General features: G+C 31.2%; 1 protein-coding gene across 1 annotated transcript; it reads left to right on the top strand.

Annotated features, from left to right (window-relative positions):
- Positions 1-7,726: 7,726 nt before the first annotated feature.
- LOC148308895 (uncharacterized) lies at positions 7,727-12,772 on the top strand. Its single transcript, XM_088260897.1, has 2 exons — positions 7,727-7,784; positions 10,892-12,772. Exons 1-2 carry the CDS (start codon positions 7,761-7,763, stop codon positions 12,197-12,199), a joined length of 1,332 nt encoding a protein of 443 aa, XP_088117023.1. The 5' UTR covers positions 7,727-7,760; the 3' UTR covers positions 12,200-12,772.
- Positions 12,773-17,351: the final 4,579 nt, after the last annotated feature.

A 17,351-nucleotide genomic window follows, 5' to 3' on the forward strand; every position in this document is an offset into this window, starting at 1 on the left:
TATTGTTTGTTTGTCCACATTATAACTCTCTAATTCTTTATTTTATTTTATTTCACTGCTGACAATTCGTCGGCAGTTCTCGTCAGAGCTTCGGGACGCGGATCTGACTAGGGAGGATGCAACGGAGCTGGCAGCCGACAGAAAAGCCTGGAGACAGTTTGTGGACTCCATATCTGCACCTAGGGAGCGGATATGGTTTAATATTAGAATAAAATTGTTTATTTTCACGAAATTTTAAGTCTATAACGTGTACGGTGCTGCATGCATATATATTTTTAAAATATAATCATTCGTATCACAGAACTTTAGTTTCAATTTGTTTTTTTTAAATGCTAGATTAAAATATTACTTATTCTTATTGACATGTTAACAAGAAGAACACGTGTTGTTATTTTAGTTTGTTATTTATAACTGTAACGCTAAAAATAAATATCAGAGAAAATTGATGATACAGTCATAAATCAATGCTCTTACTTTCGTTGTGTTTCGAACCCATGACCCCAACGTCAGAACACAAGTGATGTAGGGTAAATAATGTAATAATTTATCGAAAGTCTTTTTTTAAGAATCGTGTAAGAATCATGTAACGAAATGTACCTAACAAATGTGACGCGCCCTTGAACTCTCCTCTCAATTTTCTTCCAATTATCAAATCACCGCCTTAGAAGTTTCACTAAAAAAACCGTCAAGGCGACGTTTCTTGCATAGCACAGCGAAAGTGTAGAAATTTCTACTAAAATTTCTTTGAACCGGCTGCATTCACGTTACGTGAGATCGACTGTAATTTATATATTAAAAAAAGTATGGTTTAAAAGATTTTAAAATGAAAAAAATATATAATGTATGATCAAGCACTACAAAAAAAATTATATAACCACAAAACTTAATTGGTTAGATTATATTCATACAACGCAAACAAAGCACTTGAAAACAAAATATTATAAGCGCTCGTGCAATATTAATATTTCCGTACTAAGATTCAATTTCGCTTGCAGGTATTCTAATCTGCCTAGAAAATTATATACCATATTACGAGAAGACACGCATTGGACATTAGCCCTAGAGCGATAAAATATTGTTATCTAGTCTTCTAGCTTTAAAAAATAAGCATCAAATTGCGATCTTCAGTTAAAGGTCCAATTCCTTAGAAGCGGCAATAAGGTGTAATTAAAAATATAAATTCACAATATTTTGAATATGTCCAAATCCTTGTTCGCAAATATGAACTAGTCTTCACTTAGAAACATAGATTAGTGAACAAGAATGTGGACCCATCCAAAACGACGCATTAAAATTGAATATCGTATTTTCAGGCGTCTCCTAGTAAGTAAAATAATCCGGTAAGGTTCTTGCATTCATCTAAATAAAGGGTGTTGGCTAAATAAAAGCTTTCTTAAACCAACCCTAGATGGCTCTTGTGAACTAAAAAATAAAGCATCATGACATTTATAATATGTATGAGTTCCAAAAATTAGAGTAGTGATTTTGTTAATCATGATCACTTTACACACGTGCATCATTTACCAATTCTAACCATAATTGACAACCACACTACTCAAATTCTCTGAATTTCTACATATATAAATATATGATCCGATTTCGAAACATTGTACAACAATCACTAGAATTTTCACGTGAGACATCTATTGGTGAGATGAAGAAGCTTTATTGAGCAGAAAGTCTTACATTTTTATGTAAGGTCCGAATCCTGGATTACAATCACATACATGAGAACGAATGATGTCACTAAGCTTTTTTATTGTATTTGATTGTTTTGTTGTTTCATACGTTTTTGATAATTTTATTCCTTCATAAGCATTGTATAATTAATCATATTAGAAGTATGCTTTATATTTTATTGATTTCCATTTAACAAGATTGATCCACACCTAGTATTGTAATAAAACAATAAATAAACATTTTTTATAAATTTTCATTTAATTCCATTGTGTCATTACTGACATCATCAAGCTTAAATAACGAAACTGGATCGCTTGTCAAATAAAAAAATAACGTTGAAATGTATGTGGATTTATTATGAAAATTCAGTTCCACCAAGACAGAATATTAAAAAACGTAAAACAAGTGTAGTTATCATACTCGTGAGATATTATTATTCGTGAGAAATTGGAGTTCTAAAAATTTAAAATACACGATTATAGAAATCAATACAGTGTTTTGAGGATCGTTTACAAAAAGAAAGCAAATGACTAATAATCAGGATTTCAACATTTATATATATATATATAAATATATATATATATATATATATATATATAATATATATATATATATATATATATATATATATATATATATATATATATATATATATATATATATATATATATATATGTATAAATATATATATATATATATATATATATATATATATATATATGTATAAATATATATATATATATATATATATATATATATATATATATATATATATATATATATATATATATATATATATATATATATATATATATATATATATATATATATATATATATATATATATATATATATATATATATATATATATATATATATATATATATATATATATATATATATATATATATATATATATATATATATATTTAAATATATATATATATATATATATATATATATATATATATATATATATATATATATATATATATATATATATTTAAATATATATATATATTTATATATTTATATATATATATATATATATATATATATATATATATATATATATATTTATATATATAACATTATGACATTACCTTTTTGAAAGAATACGATTATTTAAATTAAAATTAAAGTTAACACTTGAACATGTAATACCACTTATGTTATATTTTAATATTAAGATGTCTCTTTTATTTTTTAGATTTTAGTTTTGTAGTGTCATATCTCGATGGATCTGCATTTCTTATAATAAAACCACAACTAAGAGTAAACAGTTTCTTCTACTTTTGTTTTTTTTACCAGTTAAATCCTGCTTAAAATCTTTACCATATTTTGAATGTAATTTTTATCATAAAATATAAGTCAAAATTATAAAATGAAAGGTCATGTTGTTAGAAAAATAAAATAAAATAATAGTTTCTCAACCCTAGTTGTGAATATTATAAATTGAATTTTGTCTAGCTTCCGACCCACCTGATGATATCGGTAACAATAAAATCTCCTGTCTGTTAATATAAAACTGTAAAAACTACATAAATGTTGTGGTATTAAACAAATTAATTAAATAAAATGTTATGTTAAATAAGCCCCAAATTATGGCATAAAGAAGTATAAAGAATGGTGATCAAAATCCAATAAACGCTTTGAGTAAAATGTCCTTAATTTGTGGAATAGTATACAATTAATCGATTCTAAAAATTAAATTCTAGGGTTTTCGGGTTTCTTGCTTACCCTCCTTGCTCATTGATTACATGAGACTTTCAGGAACCAAAAAATAAAATCATTGTGCGAGAATGGTTCATTGCAAATGGATATTTAATTTATCAACATTTCACATTTAATCACTGCAGATAATATTGATTAAACTTAAAATCTAAATTAATAAAAAAAAAACATTACACAGTAAACCTCCGTGTTATAAAGTTATGATAGGTGCCGCATTATCAGAGGGAACATAGTAGGTGGTAAATATTTTTAAATTGTATTTGAATTATAAATTACTTTTTTCAATTATATCTGCGGGTTTGAATGTAAAAATACATTTAAAAATATTAACCCTTATACTATTCACTCCAATGACACGGTACCTATCTCAATGTATAGGTGGGTTAACTATACTCTTTAAATTCTAACAATACGGAACAACTATTGGTTCTAAGATGCAAAAAACTTTGGGAATAAAGGTGCAGGTATAACGTTAAAGTCATGTTTCAATTGATTCGATAATTTGGATTCATTTTTAGTATCAGCTTTATTTTCAGTTTTTTCACATTTTTTCAGATATTTTTACATTCGTGCTCCTGTGTATTTCAATTGAATAAACGTACATTTTCTGAGACCTCAAGATACTGTCCATAAAGGTATCATGTTCCATCGTATCGGAAAGAATGGAAACCTTTGATTTATTATTACAGTTACCTACCGCTGCAAAATGTCGTAATCTACCCTTATAATTGATAATATTAAAAATACATCCCTACACACCTACTGAAAAAAGATATACATGAAAAAAAATGCGTCAGATTCATTTCCCCCCCCCCCAGACTCAGCCTACTCGACGTTCCGAGACTGATTGACGTCTTATATATATATATATATATATATATATATATATATATATATATATATATATATATATATATATATATATATATATATAAGGATGTGCTGACTGAGTGGCTCTCAACCCACAGCGATTGAATATTCATTTAGTATATTTTGAATATTAATTTCTTCTTTCTAATATGCTCGTGAATTTTATAATAACCTTTAATTATTTTTTCTATTCACAAAATTGTAAGCACAGTGTTACTCTTAAATTATTATCAAATCGTTATTCATGTCTTTAAAAGCACCCTTGGGGCATATAAAGAAATTGCGCCATTTATGTAAATTATCCAAAATTATACTATTATTATTATTAATTAATAAAAAATATTAATTTTTCAATGGTTGGGGTAGCTATAGATATTATAACTCAATGTCACGTCTAATGTGTTTTGCGCTTAAAACATGCATACATTAACAGGATACAGAGTGCACGTTGCTGCAAGGAACTACGATTGCTGCGTATTCATCGACACGTAAATGGTTACACGTTACACAATCGTAGTGTAACCATAAAAGTTGGTTACAGCAATCGTACGTTATCTTTTTAGTTGGCTTAATGTATAACCGCATTTTTTTTTGAATTTAGAGATTGGTTGGTTCAATGAATTCCACCTACGTTCGTCTTTATTTAAAAATAATTTAATCTATTTTAGCAAATAAAAATACCCCTTACTAGGCGATACATAGATGTCATATTATAAATACAAAATAAATATGTGTAGAGTCATAAATAGTGATTTTATCCAAATAAAATAATGATTATTTTAAAAAGCATACATTAAGGAATTTTACTAATAGTAAGATAAGTAAATTTATAAATTGCATATTTATTATTTTTATATTATATGAAAGGCATGAGCGCAAAAAGGAGAGAAAAATAAATTTATGAAGCGTATATAGTTTAGAAGAGAAACAGAGGAAGACCGAAGAAAACTCGATATGATCATGTATTTTATATGTTTGAAAATGGTGACGTCAGGAGTCGGAATAATCGGCGGGTATGTACGAGGGGATGCATTAATATATTATACATATATGAGACGTTGAATGTTTGTAAAGACAGAGTGGTGTGATGTTCTATTTTCTATGTGCCCCTGCGGGAAAGCGGAGTGATGGCAAAGTTGTGTTTATATTTTATTCCATATTACAAAAAAAAATGTTTTGAAAGTTCATTTTCCAATATGTATTACACCATATTATTATCTTTTTTCAATATCCAAGGTTTAACTGTATACTTAAAAAAATACTCCGCTTTCCGTCTATTATATAGATTATTTATTAGATGGGGTGTTACGAATGACGCACTTTCCGAGGACAGAAAAGAAAATGATACTTTAAAAAAAATTACTAAAACTGTCTCAAGAAAAATCTTTCCAGTTGACCAGTACTTGAATTATCAAATTAACACCTACATTAAAACATTGATAGAACATTTGATAGAACCACAATTTCAAAAAAGCAGAATCACATTAAACAAAATCAAATATCATAAGTACCACATTTGATGAAAGCAAAAGTGAGCAGGAATGATTGGATAATGGAGGTGGAAAAATGAAATAGAATCGTGTTATTCGGCCATATCTTTCACGTCATTCAAGGTTTACGATAGACAAAATATATTAAAACTTATACATTTGAAACTTTTTTCATTTAAAAAGTTTAATTTCTAATATTTTTTACATCTAAAAAAAAAATTATGCCATTTTTTTAGCGTTGGCGGCTATTCAATAAAAATAGGATTCAAAATATTTTAGAGTGAGTTTGAACTCGAAGTCTACGTTACCACGGAAAAAATTAATTGTAACCTAACTTAACACACATATTTTGTGAAATATTATGATTATAGAATATGGATTTCCCCGTACAAGAAACGTACGTGCAGGTTTCACGTATAGACTATTCGCTTTGGATACTAATTTTAAATATTCATTATTAATATGAGTATTTTAATATTTGATTTAATACTCGGTATCTAAGAAAATGTATGATGTAGAAAATCGATACAAGAAAACGTTTACATGTTAACCACATGAGTATCATATTGTTACGACTACTTTCGGATGCTAAGGATTCTGATACTGAATTTATATTTAAACCCGTAGATGGAACCAAATCTGTAGCTTCCAAAACTAATCGTAAAAACATATTATATCTTATTATTTTTTGACATCTCATCAAAGATGAAGAAGAATATGGAAGTCTGGGCATTTACGGGGCTGACGACCGTCATAGGCTGGTTTAAGTGATCACTTTACACACGTGTAACATTCACCAATTCTACCCATAATTGACAACCACGCTACTTAAATTCTTGGAAGTTCTATATATATGAATTAATTTAGAAACCTTGTTCTTGAATCACTAGAACTTCACTGGAGACATCTATTGGTGAGATGTAAAGAAGCTTTTTATTAAGCTGAAACTCTTTTATTAGTATGTGAGGTCCAAATTCTTGATTTAAATCACACACTTAAGAAACGCCAGAAAATACCATTTTCATTTTTATTATTAAAGCTTATAATTTGACCAGATAATTTATTTACAACATTTTGAGTGTGTAATAATATGAAAATAACTCCTGTAATTGGAGATAATCCAGATTTTGTGAACAAGTATTTGGACACACTCAAAATGTTTTGTAAATATTATATCTTGTTTATTTTAAACATTGTTTACCTTGTGGTACAGTAAGTAAAGCAATTAATAAAGACTTATTCCACTTTTAAATATATTTCCATTTTGATTTATTTGTCTTCTTTCTCCCTTTGAAAATTTTATCTTTGTATAAATGTCAGACGGTAACAATATCATTTTAATGACCTGATGATGGAATGATTATTCCGGAATCGGTGGTCACGAATAAGTGTTGATTTAAGTGATATTACACAAAGTGAACGATGAATGATAAGGAGAGTGTAACAAAACATTTTATTCAAGTGGTAAAACTTCAAGTAGAATAAAATAACATTAATGTAATTTTTCCCACATGAATTTTGTTTGATAAGCAACCGGGTTTCGTCCTGGTGCTGGTTAAATAAAATTCATGTGGAAAAAATTCAATAATTGTTATTTTTTCTACAAATTGCAGTTACACCAAGAAATGTGAGTACAAAAATTTTAAAAAAAAACAATAAATGTTTTAATTATAATTTATATTAACGTACATTTGAATGGTGTGGTTCTTTAGGCACAGCCTGCGCCGAGTCGAAATACTCGCATTGATATATTCGTGTCTATTTTCATTTAATTGGTAGTAAATATATGAATTATTGCGGGATTCTTTTAATAAGGCGGCCGCGGGTAAATAAGTTCCGTACTCGTAGTACGCACGGGGTGCCGTCAGGAAAGACGCGCCGCGGAGGAGGGCCTGCTGGAGGGTGGGAAGGCCGCGACCGCTATAAGAGCCGGCCTCGTCACTACCTCCGGCACACTCGCCAACGCAAAGCAGCGTGCTTCACATCATGGGAGTGAACCGAAACGCACTGGTCAGTGTTAACTTTTGCATTTCATCAGCCACGAGCTTCGATCAGACCACCAATTTAATCTTGTTTACTTCCGGTCCAAATATAATCGCTCAATTCTCAATTGGAGCGATCCTATTCAGCGTACCAAAACAAAGTGTATATATATATATGTATATATATATATACATATGTGTGTGTACGTGGTGATATTTACGTATAAAAAACAAAAAATAAATAAATATTCTATTGTAGCCAACTAATCGTAGTTTTTCAAATGACTGTTTTAATGGCTTCGATAATATTTTCATTAATTGTTTCTGCTGTCACTTTGTAGTAATATACGAGTTTATCCATTTTGAATAATTGAAGTTCTATAAAGCTTAATTTAAAAATGGCTTTTATATTGTTCACACACTCTTGGATTTCTTGTCGATCTCTCAGATAATTTTGAATCTCCGCGGTTATTTTTGCATATAAGGTCTGATCCTAGCGCGTGGCGTATTTAAAAAAATATATATATTTATTTTAATTTAATAATTATTCTAGTATACGTGAAGTGATTTACCTATAATAAGAGTGATTTATAATATGTTTGAATATAAATTTATAAGTAATTACAATATGTGAGAATGGAGGCTTGATTCAAAATTTCATTAATCAATAATCTCGAATAAATCAAGTAAAATTAATTGCCTGTTTAAATATCTATTTGATTAACAGTGATTGAATGATGGCCGTGAAATTTTAACCTTTCGCATATTTGTTTAAATAAAATAAATATTAGTATAACGGTATACATCTAAATTTTCTTTCCGCAACTCAACGTTTAACATTTGCACTTTGATTAATACAGAGAATAATAACAAATATTGCAAATATTGTGTTATGATTTGAAATAATTTGGTTTGTCGAAATACCGGAGATGGGTTTCGCAAATCGCACTTACCATCAATCGCTTGTAGATTTGTTGCAAGGTGAAATCTTGCATGAAACGGATATAGTGGCGATATGTTTATTCCAAATCGTGATCAAATGATTTGGGTATCTTACATACACTCGGTCCCAAACTTGAGGACTCTGAATACATAATTCATTAACGTATGTACCGTAACTATAAGCATGTATTTAAACAGAGATCACAGCATTAGATACTTTCTTTTTTCGGACGACGTAAATTTATAAGTGCATTGTCTCTAAGAATCAATCGGTGGAGGTATCAATAGTTTCATGTTACTCTTTTGTAGGATTTTGCTTTGATTTTCATTTGTTTCATGTCTTGCGACTAGCTAATATTCATCAATTCTAAGCGATGCTAATTCTCATTGTTTATATATGTACTATTATGTATACTTGTAGCGTATTGTCTCAATTTATCCGCTGATACTGCACTTCATTACATGCAGCTTTCTCTGGATGCGATGCAAGCTTGCATAATTACAATACATGTTATAGGGGCATGCAATTTATGAGAGAACTGCATTAATGTTTATCATCGGTAAACTTACGAAATACCTTTTTTCTCACTTTATTATTATATATTTGTTTGTACCGACAATATTTTTACGCGGTGGATAATGCAATTTAGAACACAGTTTGTTGTTATTTAAATGTAGTTAACTTCTTAAACACACTGCAAAGATGTATTTTTAAGTACGCTGTGTACATAATTTGGGAACGTATTGTCTTTCTATACACTTTCTGGCAAGTCGCGTGTCCATCACATCCTCCATTGTTTTCTAAGATAATAGGTGTCATTAGTTTGCCAAACTTTAGTTTCTACCATTATTTAATGTGTATGAAATTGTGGTAACGTTATTTATTACGAACAGAAAAGATCTTAATCTTTTATGGTGATTAAAAAATACCGCAAAGTTCATTATATCAATAAAAGTCATCCGAGTATGCCTAAACACGTATTATAGCTATTAGCGAAAACCTCAAATCGTCGTAAAAACCAAATTAATTTGACAGAAATTTGTTTTATGCATTACTATTGTTAATTACGAATTTAATCAAACTTCATTTCCGCTTTTCTTTTCTAAACACAGACAGTACGGTTTGTCTTCGGAATAATTTAACTCGATTAATTTTCGGACAATGTAGCCTCTTTTCAACGCTCACCGAGCACATTCCGCCAAATGAATATTCGGGTAGATAGAGATACAAAATTACGTACATAACTTGGCGTAATATATAAATAATTACAAACTTTATTACGTAGAATTTCTAGAACGTCGTTTGAATGAACTCGTAGATCTGCAGTCCGTTATAATGCTGGTCTAAGTATCTCGCGGACAATTAATTAGCGACTCGTTCCAGAGATTTCTGTTGTTGCGCATTAAAAAGTGAACGTGCCAAAACGCAGATTGGTTCCGGTAAACTGCAATTCGCAGGAGTCTGTCCAAGTACACAAAGGAGGTCCATAAATGGCCGCCGGAGGAAAGTTGTTTACTATCTCTCCATCTTACGGTCAAACCCGGCGCTCGAGAACTTGAGGTAGCCAGGAATGACACCGCCGCGGCTTATGTCATCCGCGCACGTTACGCTCCGCTTAGCTCGCTGCTGTCTCGGAGCCGTTTCGTATCCTACGTGGAATATCCTACTGCTCCACCAGCCGAAAGCGAAAGGTGTCGAGTACCTACACACTAATAAATCGATGTCGTAGACTTCATTACGAGCGGTGAGTAATAGTCGGCCCACTCTACTAAAGAGAGTAATAGTTTGCAATCGAAGGAAGATAAACGGATAATCACGTCCACTTACGTAATGGCAGGCGCCTATAGCTTTCACACTCGACAAATATGTACATGCATACATAATATTGCGTCATACCAGTCGACGACGAAACAATGCGCCCACTGAGCATCCGTGCAAAATTTGGCGATTATGCAACGAGAATTACAATAACAATATTCCCAGTGTTACAATAACATGTCAAATAAGACGATTTCATACAAACAGTCATGTTTCCTAGAATCGCAACGCGTGCGTTATGTAAACTAGTTTATTTCGAAGATTAGTGCACGAACCGTATCCTTCAAAATGTACCTAAGGTTTCTACAGCATTAAACGTCAAACACAAACGACATATTTATAACGTATGTATAAAAGAGTGTTCTTCTTTTCAGATTACCCTAGTGGTGATTCTGCACGTCGCGTTCATCTCGTCTAAAGCAGTTGTCGAACAACAGCAAACAGTCCTACCGCAAACTCAAGTTGCAGAGAAGAGGGTCGGCTACGACTACAGTGCTCCATCCGGTGGAGACAGTCTTCATCACGAGCATCACGACGACCATCATGAGCACCACATAGAGCATCACGATCACCACGACCACCACGACCACCACGATCCGGGCTATTGGAAGAAAAAGCTAATATGGAAGCAAGGATGGAAGAAGATATGGAAACCCTCAAAGAAACAGATCTGGAAGCCTGACTGGAAGAAATACTACAAACCCATTTGGGTCCCGACAACCGTAGCTGTGTGGAAAGATATACAAGTTCCCGACTACAAAAAAATCTGGAAACCAGTTTGGCGTTCCATTAGCGTTCCAGTGTGGAAAGAAATTCAAATTAAAGATTGGAAAAAAATCTGGAAACCGCATTGGAAGCCCATCAAAGTCCCAGCTCTTAAAGAAATTCAAGTAAAAGATTGGAAAAAAATACACGTGCCAATATGGAAAGAAATTCAAGTCCCAGCTTATAAGGACATAGAAGTTCCCGCTTGGAAACAGCATTGGGTGCCAGAATGGGTAAAGGTAGGTATTCCGGGAGAAAAATTCTTAGGCAAGGATCACGAAGGATGGGAATATACATCGCACGATCTGTGGAAAAAGAAACTTGTATGGAAACCGGTGTGGAAGAAATATTGGAAACACGCTAAAAAGCAAGTTTGGGTAACTGATAAAAAGATGGCTTGGAAAGAAGAATGGAAGCCAACGTGGCGAACTGAAAAGAAGCAAATTTGGGTAGAAAGTAAGAAACTCGTGTGGGAAGAAGCTTGGAAAGAAATTTGGAAACCATCCAAGAAGCTGACTTACGTTCAAGACAAGAAATTAGAATGGAAAGAAGCTTGGAAACAGATCTGGAAACCTAGCAAGAAGCAAATCTGGGTTCCCGATAAGAAATTGGAATGGAAGGAAGATTATAAGCAAATATGGGTTCCCTTCTGGAAGGACATATGGCTTCCGGCGTGGAAAAAGATCTGGAAGCCAGTTTGGATCTCGGAATGGTTCCCATCTCCCGACCACCACGACCACCACGGGCACGACGACCATGGCCACGATCACGGCTGGGCGGACAGATCCGACGCGCAAGGGCAAGGATCCGAGACCAAGGCGGTCGTACAGCCCCCACTGGCGGCTGCCACACCGCAGGCCCAGGTGCCGCAAGCCGTGCTAGCTGACCAAGCGCGCGTCTCGTGGCCAGGGCAGTAAACTAGTGTGTGATTTCACTGTTTCGAACTTTTAGTCATTATTATATTAACTGTCGAAAGCTTGTGATGAGGGTGATCGAGTCTCTTCACAAATTGTAGAACATTTTGTTTCTTCTCATATCTCTACTTTATAAGCTCATTCGACCGAAGCATTTCTCGAAATGATATGAAAAGAATTCGGTTCAACTGGAGTGCCGTGGAGACAACAATTGTACAAAATACAATATGTAATGTAAATATTAGAAACGCTCCCTGTCTACATATAATATATTCGAGGCGTAGGAGGGAAATTAAAGTCTAAAGCTATCTTCGAGGGAGGTGCGTAGAGCGTCTCTTGGACTAATATTTGTCATTGAAAATTATTAGCTATAATTATTATTTTATCAAAATAACAGTCGCCAATCTGACTAGCAGTTGAAGTTACCTGTCAGTAAAAGTTACCAATATTTGTGTTATTTTATGAAGGTATTTGTATTCTATTTGCTGATTATTTTGCGAGTATTACCATTTTGTATGTTTTGTTACTTGTTTACCGTTATTATTTCAAGTGTGGAATAAATGTTTTTATTTTTAACATGTTAAATTATTAATTTCCTTAAACAACACTACATTCGAACACATGGTGAGTAGTGGGGCAGAAACGAGTAAGAACGCATTATGAAAACGGAGCTTGTGTTTTTTGAACACTTTTCTGAACCCAGACTTAAAATAAAACTTAAAATATTTAAAAATTTCGTGTTGAAGCATTGTTTGCAGTCTCGACTCAAGGTTGTAGGCGGTAAAGAATGTTTCGTTTAAATTTTCTATGATTTATTTAACTTTGTTTAAAATACTAAACGCAAAGAAAGAAGGGCGGTAAGGAAAGCTGATTAAATGAGAAGCAAGCAAAATTGAAAATAATATGAACAATAATGTAAGTTTTTGACATGTAAATATAGATGAAGTATAATATGGAAATCTGAGTATTTACTTTATGTTTTGGGTCGTTAGTTTACTTTAAGTTCTGAGTATGTACAAAGCTTGTACTTTACTTACTAACTTCAGCTTTCTTCTTGTGTCATTGAACAAAGGTCTCCCTCTTGGACTTCCAAGTTCTCTGTTGGACGCGACTCTCTTCCAGCGAAGGCCCGCCACATTTGACATTTTATTACACGTGTGCAAAATTATCACTTAACCAGCCCATGCCATAAGGCATTGTAAATACCCAGACTTCCATGTTCTTCTTCTTCTTTGTAGAGATATCATAACAAAAAACAAATATATATATATATATATATATATATATATATATATATATATATATATATATATATATATATATATATATATACATGTAAATAAAAACATAACTCCTGTGGACAAAACCCAGTTTATGAACAAAATTTAGTGCTGGAAAGATACGGTATCCTACTACTTCTACCATCACGCAGTTTCCTTGCAGGGGTAGACAGAGAGGAGGGAGCGCCACAGTCTTCTGTCCAGACATACAATCCTAGTTTCATACATCTTGTCACACATGTCCTTTTGATTACGTTGACTACGATATACGATAAAAAATAGCATAACCGGAAAAGTAACAACTGTAACTGTTTCAACTGAAAATAAATAATAAAAAAATATTTACTCTATTACAAGTCGGGTTGTGGTCCCGTGGTTAGTGTCGCGGACTCTTAAGTCAGAGTTTCTCGGTTCGAATCCACTCTACCACAATTTGATACCTATTTCTAATAATGAGCCACTTAGGCTCACAGACAAAGTATGAAATTGAAATATTTGTGTAAATTATAATAACACAAATATTTCTCTTTTTAATAAAAATAAAATAGAGGAATTTTTTCCCTTGTCCCTTGTGGTGAAATACTCCATATTGATTATTTGTTCGATTAGAATTTCATTTCAAACCAAACGTAAAAAGTAAATTTTTATATTTTTCCGTATAAAGTAATGTAGCTCCGCCTACATAGTGTTATTATGTCAGTCGTAATAATAGCTCGTATCTTAAAGAGAAATTTTGTTTTTTTTTCTTCGATTATGTACCAAACACATCCTTACAAAACCGTTAAATGAATTGAATTATTTTATGGTCTTGTCACTTCGTTTTACTTTCTAGTGATTTCCTTTCTAAACGTTATGAATAAGCGAATATAGTAGGAAATGTATAATACATCGATACGAAATTTTATTTAATGGACAACCTATATAGGGTAATAGGATCATAGTCCACCAAGTTTTACATGAATATTCTAAATAATAAAGAATAAAAAATCTAAGTTAGTGTAATTCCATAAATAGTAAAATTGTCAAAAGCCGGTGAAATTAGTTATTGAATTTATGGAGAAAATTATGTTGGTTAAGTATATCCATTCTGATCAAATTGCAGATCGAGTTGCATTGCACTATTGAAATTCATTTAGTTCATTTTTCCAAAAAACAATTCTATCTAATGCCGAATGGTACTTTAAAGCTTCTTCTTCTTCTTTTTCCTGGTGTAGGCTTTGTTGCCTGTTTTTGTGGGGATTAGCCTCCTGCGATGTCGATTCCCAGCCTTTAATCTACCTCTTTAGTGGTCTGCTCTGGAGGGCTGTGCAATACAATGGTGAGAAGTCTGGATGGTTCCATTCTCCTCACATACGCATACCATTGTCTGATTCGCTGCCTTCCCCACCAGACGACGTCTTTGATCTGGCATATTTCCTTATTCTATATCGTAGAATCTTGTCGGATATGCTTCTTAGAGACTTCTTTCCGACACTACGTTTTTTGTTACTGCTTTTTCCGTTGTGCATTCGATTCCATATGTCACGAAGGGTCACACTTAGTTTGAAACAAGATACAAGTGAAACTTCCTTAAAACTAAGTAAAAATACATATTTAGTATAATTTAGAAACAAAGAATATTTCAAAAGAAAAACCACAGTACAAAATTAGCATAAAAATATTACTTGTATTCAATATTTACACTATCATTGATTGGTGCTTCAATTGGAAATGCTGATATTAATGGTTTATGATATATGATATGGGAACAAAATTGTAAATAGTAATTTATTATTATATTTACGACGGTAAATAAAGTTTTGATAAAAGATAATCTAGAACAGAGATTTAGAGCGATTTATGTACCCTAACAAGTCGGTCCTGCTTTCAATTAATTACTTCTATTACTTGTACATATGCAGATTATACAGATGTACACGTCAGATGTTATATATGAACAGTTGACATACGTTGTGTAAGTAATATCTATCATTATTCGATTTTATCTCGTTTTCTCGAAAATCTCATATTTTACTTATTACAAACCACGGATAGAAGTATTACCAATTGAAGCACCAATCAATGACAGTGTAAATATTGAATAAACATAATATTTTTTACGCAACTTTTTTAAGTGTTGTTATTCTTTTGAGATGCATTGTCACCCTCTCCCCCCATCTCTCTCTCTCTCTATGTCTCTTACATTGCATTCTCTTATTCTTTATCTTTTAATTAGTTTCACTTAAATCACGAATAATCTACTGTATTGGCAATTGTTGTGTTTTTTTTTTCTTCATATTTTATTTATATAATAAAGAAAAAACTCAAAACAATATTGAAACGCGTAAAACTTTTATTTTTATTATATAATATTTCTCGTATTTTTACACCAGATATACTTGAGTCACAAATATTTGAGTTTGTCCCAGATTATTGTTTACAAACCATGGATTTCACTCCACTTACGAGCTTCTCATATCAAGATTTTATTGATCTTCAAAATATTGATAGAACAGCTTCCGATTGAAGCAAAATTCTACATTGGCAAACAAAGATTCGGACGCACTCAAAATGTTGTAAGGAAAATACAATAAAATTGGGTACCATCTTGACACAACTCTCTCTCTCTTCACGTAACGCTCGATTTTTGCAAGTGGGTTAAATAAAAATGTACGATTAATTTTAATATAAGTATTCTTTGTTTATTGATCAAACAATTTAAACAAGTAATACATAACTTAACATACAAAATATTGTTTGCACTGACACACCTACAAACCTCAACCTTGACCCCTTTTATCACGATTTAATGCCGTTTTATGCATAATACGGACATTATTTAACCATTTCTGTCAAACGGTGCTTGTGTCGGAGATACATATGCATATATGCATATTAAAACATTCTCATTTCCATCACACTTAGATAAATTTGTTTACTTTAAAATTATTGTTTACATTAGTTTCATTAATTGATTCGGATGTCACTTTGTGATAATATCGATAATTTTTTTATTTAAATTTCACTTGGTAAATACCACTTTTTTACAATCTATAGTGACACGTGTTCCAATGCATTTTGCATTTTACGATATTTAAAAATGAATGCGTCGAAACACGTGTCACAATATATTGGAAAAATAGTAGTATTTACAAAGTGCAGTTTAAATAAAAAAAAATGGATGGTGTTCTCTGAAATGTAATGTCACGGATGAAATAAAATAAAAATGGAAAAAAATAAAAACATGTTATATTGTATATATATATATATATATATATATATATATATATATATATATATATATATATATATATATATATATATATATATATATATATATATATATATATACACATACATATATATATATATATATACATATATATATATATATATATATATATATATATATATATATATATATATATATATATATATATATATATAAAACCGTTAGAAATAAATTGATTACCTATTACACATTGTATTGCCGTTTCAACAAAGGTGAAAAAGTCTGAGTATTTATAAAGCTTCAGACCTGTGATATGCTGACCATATCGTTCACTCCTTTCAAGAACGTCATAAATCAAAATAATTGATTTTTCAGGAGAACGATTTTAAAGTTTAAAAATATAACACAATATATTAAAAATAAATATCAAGCCACTTATTGATCTTTTTACTGTGCAACAGATCTTTTTAGGTAAAACCTGAAGGTTTTTTCTACATTTGAAAAATATTTCATTTATTTATAAAAATAATTAAACAATACATTTTCTTCAAAATGCAAAAAAAAACATTTTCTGCGCTGTAGCGGGTAAATATTATGTTAAAATATGCCTTTTTTGCTGGGATATAGTACATTTTATGGGCATTCCGAAAACACGCACAACTGA

The sequence above is a fragment of the Brachycentrus maculatus genome, unplaced genomic scaffold (genome assembly GCF_059751285.1).
Source record: "Brachycentrus maculatus isolate JH-2025_06_01 unplaced genomic scaffold, ASM5975128v1 h1tg000144l, whole genome shotgun sequence".
NCBI classification, from domain to species: domain Eukaryota; kingdom Metazoa; phylum Arthropoda; class Insecta; order Trichoptera; family Brachycentridae; genus Brachycentrus; species Brachycentrus maculatus.

Excerpts from the sequence above, each read along its gene's own strand:
- LOC148308895 (XM_088260897.1), top strand. The coding sequence starts at position 7,761 with ATGGGAGTGAACCGAAACGCACTG. Across the intron at positions 7,785-10,891 it reads GAGTGAACCGAAACGCACTG|ATTACCCTAGTGGTGATTCT; the intron begins GTCAGTGTTAAC and ends TCTTCTTTTCAG.